The sequence below is a fragment of the Seriola dumerili genome, unplaced genomic scaffold (assembly GCF_002260705.1).
Source record: "Seriola dumerili isolate Sdu_G_001 unplaced genomic scaffold, Sdu_1.0 BDQW01000236.1, whole genome shotgun sequence".
In the NCBI taxonomy this organism is placed as follows: domain Eukaryota; kingdom Metazoa; phylum Chordata; class Actinopteri; order Carangiformes; family Carangidae; genus Seriola; species Seriola dumerili.
This window is the reverse complement of record NW_019174491.1, coordinates 438,283-445,632: the sequence shown is the minus strand read 5'-3', so window position 1 is coordinate 445,632 and position 7,350 is coordinate 438,283. Positions and strand designations below refer to the sequence as shown.

The 7,350-nt window shown below is 38.5% G+C and overlaps 1 protein-coding gene across 1 annotated transcript in view; it reads left to right on the top strand.

Moving 5' to 3' along the window:
• The window catches only part of eps8 (epidermal growth factor receptor pathway substrate 8), a 34,148-nt gene that overhangs the window by 16,687 nt on the left and 10,111 nt on the right, over positions 1-7,350 (top strand). The window contains exons 4-10 of the mRNA XM_022755824.1: positions 4,033-4,100; positions 4,706-4,867; positions 4,946-5,095; positions 5,530-5,612; positions 5,694-5,830; positions 6,449-6,522; positions 6,850-6,976. Of these exons, the coding sequence (XP_022611545.1) occupies positions 4,033-4,100; positions 4,706-4,867; positions 4,946-5,095; positions 5,530-5,612; positions 5,694-5,830; positions 6,449-6,522; positions 6,850-6,976 (801 nt within the window). The remainder of the gene's footprint in view (positions 1-4,032; positions 4,101-4,705; positions 4,868-4,945; positions 5,096-5,529; positions 5,613-5,693; positions 5,831-6,448; positions 6,523-6,849; positions 6,977-7,350) is intronic.

Below are 7,350 nucleotides of genomic sequence, written 5' to 3'. Positions count from 1 at the left end.
ATGGAACCTTTTATTGATTTCAAATGAAGGTGGTTTTATGGATTTAGTTTTTCAAATTAAAAGTCAAATGAAAGAGGTCACTGCCCTGGTTTATGTTAAAGTTTTTCTTGTTTTAATTTGAAGTGACGTCTCGGTCAGGTGATGACAGGTGTAAAGCTACAACTGAGTCTGACTAATAAATACTGTTGCAGCTCAGTTTTCTATCTAAGAAAGCCTTAAATTAATATTTAATGACAAGTGTCATTTAAGAAGCAGCTTCACTCTGAGTGGGAGGGGGTCTGTCTCCCCCAGGAGGTGGACCTGAAGTAAAGGATGTAGTCTGGGTTCAGGTCTAAGTCTCTGAGTCCAGACTTTGTTCTGAACAGACTCTGTGACCCAGTGAAACCTGACCCCCCCTCCTCCTGACACTCATTGATCCTCTCATTTAATCGCCTCTGATGATTTCCCAAAGTCAATGTGGCTTCAGGCTGCACACAATCAGGTCAGTGTACCGGAGAGGAGCTGATCCAAGAGCTGATCCAGCAGCTGGTCAATGACCCACACAGACGTTTGATTCTGTGGCTGGTTCAACTTCAGCTGCGATACAAGAATAAATAAGAAAGAACCGCCTCCGTTTAAACAGGAGGTCAGAAATGAAAAACACAGCAGGTGAAAATAAAAGAAAAAAAACATCCTGAACATCAGAAAACCACACGTGTTTTTCTCTTATTTATCACTTATCTTTATTGATTTGAACACTGCCGATCACTTTTCCACAGGAGAGTTACACAACTTTAAATAATGACGTTAATATGAAATTTTTCTTGTTGGATTTGACGAGGATATTTTGTTGTGTATCTTTTTGTATCTGGCGCATTTAAAACCAAAGATTTAAAGTTGAAGAGTTTCTGAAATTTCTGAGAAACGTGTTTAAATGAAGTTGTGTTCAGAAACGTCAGGTCAGAGCTGCACCAATGAGCCGATAGATAAACGTCTGTTCGTCCTGACGCCGTGTCACGTACACCATCAGGTCATGTGACTCCTCTGATGTGAGCGGTTTCCTCTGCGGCTTTAAATAATGAAGAGAACTGATCAGTCAGTTTTCAGTGTACAGTCTGTCGTTCACTCATTCAATCTTTCATGTCGTCATCAGTCAGAACAGAGTGAACGTGTGAAAGTGTCACTGTTTAACCATTTTCTGACATTTTATAAACTAAAAGATGAAACTGGAGAAATGATCAGCAAGATTAATCAATAATGAATATAATAAATGTTTGTCTCTGTGTGTTTGTGTTGAAGTGGCCACGACTCTGAGTCTCCTGAGCCTCCGACAACTAAAGCCAAGTCCAGTGCCAAAGCTCTGTACGGTGAGTCCAGCTTTTATTTTTGATAGAGTCATCAGATGTGGTTCGGTGTCATTATAAAAACCAGCTGCAAACACACAAAAATCATCAGTTTATTAAACTATGTAAAACATTATAATACAGATATTAACCCTCACATACTGTTCATGTTTCTGCCTTCACAGTAAGAGCTCCCTCATAATAAGTCTGTAGTGAGTCTTGAACTACAGATCTATGTAGAAAGTATAAAACAGCCTCTCTGACATTAATACATGGAGGATTAATCCTTAATTAATGTGTCAGAGCAGGGAGAGAGTATTCTTTAGGTTTTCATCACTGGTTTTTGGAGAAAAACATCTAGTGCACCGTCTGTCTGCTGCCATAACCTCAGTCAGTGAAGTGGCAGCTCAGGTGCCTTTATCATCTCCTGACCCAGATTCAGGCTAAAAGACATTTATGGTATTTTTTACTGCTGTTAAATGTCAGAACAGGTCAAAGTTGACCTGAACAGTGTGTAAGGGTTAAACAGAATGTTTTATTCTTTATTCTCAGGTAATCAGCTCACACATCTGCAAAATGTTGAACATAAGAAACACAAAGTGCAGGACTTATTTTTCATTCAGTGTATTAACGATAAAAAAAACAAGTATATAAATGACTTCCTATAACACACAGTTTAAGTTTGGTAACTTGTTCCAGTTTGTTGGCTTGAAGCTGTAAAACACAGTCCTCAGACCTGGATCTGGTCTGATAGACCACTAAGTAAACCAACAGATGGTTTCGGCGGAACATCTGACCAATGACCATCAGGTTCACTGAGGTCTAACTGTGATCTGGTTTCTCCTCGTGAACAGGATCAGAGGAAATTTATTTCCTCCGCTCGTCCTCCAAACAGGAAAAAGAAAAGTCACAGTGAGCTGTGTGTGTGTGTGTGTGTGTGTGTGTGTGTGTGTGTGTGTGTGTGTGTGTGTGTGTGTGTGTTGTGTGTGTGTGTGTGTGTGTGAACAGCTGGGTTTTTTTACTTGCCTCTTTCTTTGCTCTTTGGACATCAGATTCTTGTTCAGATGTTTTTAAATCAGTTTGAATCTGTGTTGAAACTGATCTGAGTTCAGTCCTTAGTCTTTAAATTAAATGTTATTACACACACACACACACACACACTATATATATATATATGTATGTATGTGTGTGTGGATATAAATCTGACAGCAGTGAATGTCCAGATTTACCAAAATAAGACCCAGTTGGTCAAAGAGTTTTCTTTAAGGTTTGACCTTTGTGTGAACTGATACTGATTCTGATTCTGGACTAATGAGTCTCACTACTTCAATAATATTTAGTCAATTTGTCAATTTTTAATAATTTAACTTTTCTCAGAAACATTGTTACTGCAAAATAAAATAATGATTAAAAAATAAAGAAAATTAAAGAAAATATTTGCACCAGTATCAACCACAGTGTGTGTGTGTGTGTGTGTGTGTGTGTGTGTGTGTGTGTGTGTGTGTGTGTGTGTGTGTGTGTGTGTGTGTGTACACCATGGCACCATATGAAGAAGATCAGTGCTAACGTGAAAGTTCAGGTTCACTGTTAAAAATGTGGAGGATTAAATTGAATAAAACTAAAGTTTTAAATCTTCAGATTGATCCAGTTAATTTGTCTCATTAAACCTCAAACACATGAACAAACTGAACTTTAACCAGCGGCTCTGATCACAGGTCACTTTAATGTTTCCTCGGACAAATGGAGTCACAGCTTCTTTTCACAAAGTCTCAGTAAGTTCAAGTTGTCTGTGCCCAATGGACTGAAAACTCCTCCCACACACACACCTGCATCCACCTGCTGCCCCCCACCTCCCCAGTCCAGACCACCTGACCAACCAACTGCCCGACAAACCAGAACCCCGGAGACCACAGCCCTGCAGAGCAGAACCCAGTGTTTCATTTAAAGTCCAACTCAGACTGAAACTCGTGAGTGAGTCAGTTTAGATACTAAAGGTTTTCTTTATTCTTCTTCTTCTTCTTCTTCTTAATTATTATTAATTATTATTAACTATGAATGATCCCTATCAGCCCCACAAAGTGTCTTTCTACAATAAAAACATGAAGAGTGGAAACAAACCTACAGTTTCACTCTGAGCCCACAGATTAAAGGAGAATTCCTCATATTTCTCCAATGATAAAGTTACAGTTTAACACCAGAAACAAATGAGTTTTGTCGAAGTTGGACTTTAAAATAAAGATTTTATATAATGTTGAATTTAAGTTTGCAGAGTGGCTTTTCTGTTCACTTAAATTCATCTTGTTTTGTGTTTTTCCTCCGAGTCTGTCCCTGTGAAACATGAATGTTCCTGATCAGTTTCAGTTTCAGTCCCTCCAGGAAGATGTTTGACTCTTCAGTCGATCAATCAATCAATCAATCAATCAATCAATCAATCAATCATCACTTCACTCATCAAACGTCTGTAAATGCTGAACTGACCCTCCTCTCACCTGACTACTCAAACTGAACTTTGACATTTGATGTTTGAGAAGAAGAAAAGTTTCAGGTTTAAATGAATGATTATGACAGAGAATCAGAGAATAACAGATTCCTGGTGGGACGTGGTTTATTGATCTGGACCTACAGCGTCAGTGTAAACCACAACGTGAATGATGAAGAGGATGAAGCAGAGTGATGAAGAGTTTATTAACTGCTGTGCTGTTTTCATCAGAACAAAGAAAACATTACACCAAGAACAGCATCAACAGTCTGACGGACACGTCGCAGTATCACGTAGAGGTGAGACCATGACATATGATGTGACTTTAACATTAATGAATTATTAGTAATTAACTACAAAATGGCAGATTTAATACATATGATGACGTATCTCAGTTATTTATATATGTTTGTGTATCAGTGCTGAGACGATCAGATTCAGGTTATATATATATCAGGTTTGAAATCTGTTATTTCACAGAGGTGAAATCTTATTGGTCAATTTTAATGTTTCTCCAAAACATCATTGTTTACATAAATGTAACTATGTTATAAAACGACCACCAATCACAGAGCTCCCTGACATGTTTTTTACCTAGTAACAAGCTAAAGTAAGATCTGATTGGTCAGGACACGGCGGGGTCTTGGAGACATTTATCTTGTTATTTTAATTTGAACTATTTATTGATGGATTGATTTTCCAATTGGAAATCATTTTTTACAATTATTCTTTTTATTAAAAAAAAAAATCTAATAATTGATAATAATTGAATAATCAATTACTTTTAATTCAGCCTTTTTCGGAATAGATTGATAAATTGATTTGTAAACAAATGTATTAAAGATTATTTATTTCACAATTAGTTATTAATTAATTCGATGCTTTATTCCTGTTTCCTGTTCAGCACCTGACCACGTTCGTGTTAGACCGTAAAGACGGGATGATCACCGTGGACGACGGGATCAGACGTCTCCGTCTGCTGGACGCTAAAGGGAAAGTCTGGACTCAGGAGATGCTGCTGCAGGTGGAGGAGAAGAGCATCAGCCTCATCGACCAGGAGACCAAGGTGAGACTCACCTGTGGGTTTACTTTCAGACAGGTGAGTGGATTTCTGTGTGACGCGTCCCATCTCTTGTTCTTTCAGAACGAGATGGAGAACTTCCCCATCGGGACGATCCAGCACTGCCAGGCCGTGATGAACGCCTGCAGCTACGACTCCATCCTGGCTCTAGTGTGTAAGGAGTCGGGTCAGACCAAACCAGACCTCCACCTGTTCCAGTGTGACGACATCAAGGTGAGCTGCCTCTGATTGGCTCCTCATAAAGTGACATTCAAGCTGATTGAATGTTGAGTCCAGGTATCAGAGTCTGTCAGCTGATCCCTGTCCAGGTCTACAGGTCAACGTCTGAACCAGCACTCTGTGACAAATAATGAACAAATGAAATAAAGTAATACATTTATAAATCTACCAAACTATTAAAGATCGATCAATATTGAAAATAGTCCTTCGTTTTATTGTAAATGTTAAAGGACCAAGAGCAGAGCCCTGTGGTTCACCAGGACTGATTGTAAAAGGGATTCATATAGAAATGTTTCTGTGTCATAAATATTCCATTACTTTTGTTTGAAACCAGATGAATGAAGCCAGAAATGTTCCAGATTTCATGTCTGAAAGGGTTTTACTGTTTGTTATGCTGACCTCTGACCTCTGTGTGTTGACTCCATCAGGCGAATCTGATCCACGCAGACATAGACAGTGCCATGACCGATGCCAAAGGAGGGAAAGTGAAGAAGAGACCAGAGACTCTGAAGTAAGAACTGATCATTATTATTAAACACTGTTCCTCATGCTGACAGCTGATTGGCTGATCCACCTGTCCACCTGTCTGCAGGATGATCCTGAAGAGCGACGGGATCATCCCCCCACCTCCTCCTGCTCCTGCCCCCGAGCCCCCAGCAACGTCCAATCAGGTGGACGTAAAGAGCCGAGTGGCCGCCTGGTCGGCCTGGACCAATGAGCAGCAAGACTGTGAGTGATGTCACTTCCTGGGAGGAGCATATGCGTATCTACTGGAAAAAAGAAAAACTGCTGGACGTTAAAAAAACATGGTGTTAAATTTGGATTAAATAAAATTCAAAGCATTAAAACTAGTTTTGAAATAAACAGGATTTATTTGAACCTTTTTACTTTTATAACTTAAAGTTATGATGAATTCAGTTTCTGCCCGTGAAGGTTTTTAAAGTGACAGTATTTTTTACAAGAATGTTTGTTTCATAAAAACATTCAGTTTTAGTTTAAAGATTAAAATTCTCCACTCACCAGCCAGTTTCTTTAGCATGTTAGCATGCTAATATGCTAAATGTTAAAATTATTCAGTTTAGTCTGATGTAATTTAAAAAATATATTATTTTACCTAATTATGTGAATTACATATTGCATTTAAAATTCCATTAATATTTATAATGTAATTAAATAGTTTTGGGTTTTACAATCATTTCACTTGTTTCTGACATTTTGTTGGAGAAACATTTTATTTGATATAATAAATATCAAAGTGTAAATATAGTGTAGTATAATAATAATCTTGTATAATTATTATGTAATAATATAATAATAATGGTATATTTTCTGCATTTCTGTCGTCAGACGAGAAGCAGCGTCAGGTCTCGGAGGAGGACGGGCTGGTGGAGATGACGGCAGCTCGGGTGGACAGAGACGTGGTGAGTTAGGCTGATCTGAGAGCAGCTGCTGCAGCCTGTGTTTAAATCTGAGGTCACTGCAGTTCACAGGACAATAGACACAAGATTTAAGCTGATTGAAGAATGTCGTTTTATTTCAGTGTAATCAGAGTTGGGAAGAAAAATCTGCTTACATAAAGGAAAGTATGAGGAGGAGGGAGAGCTGAGCTCTGCTCTGTTAGTTCAGGTTTAATAATTAAATCAGTCTGAATAAATGTCACGTTCAGGACAAAGCTGAGGGTGAAAACATTAAAACCTCTGGAGAACAGGTTCCTTATGATTCATCACAGGTTTATTTTGTTTTTACAGCAAATCCTGAACCACATCCTGGACGACATCGAGTCCTTCGTCACCAAACTTCAAAAAGCTGCCGAGGCTTTTAACGAGCTCTCCAGGAGGAAGAAGACCAAGAAAGGCAAGAAGAAAGGTCCTGGAGGTGAGGACGGGTCCTGGTTTCACCTCAGCTGACCTCTGATCAGAAAGAGTCTGAACCGGTCTGAACGGGTCACTTTGGTTCTTTTTTAACTCCGGTTTCTTTCACTTCTCCATGATAATTTCCACCAATTGTAGATCCACATCTAAAACCTTCATGTAATGTGACATTTACAGATCAGACAGAAACAGGTTTAATATACAGAATATAAATAAACACTGTGATGCTGCGTTCAGGTCACAACAGATGTTCTGTGAATCTGAGCTGCCTCCTAGTGTTTGTAAGTGTTATTTATATATATATACATACATATATATATATATATGTGTGTGTGTGTGTGTGTGTGTATATATATATATATATATATATATATATGT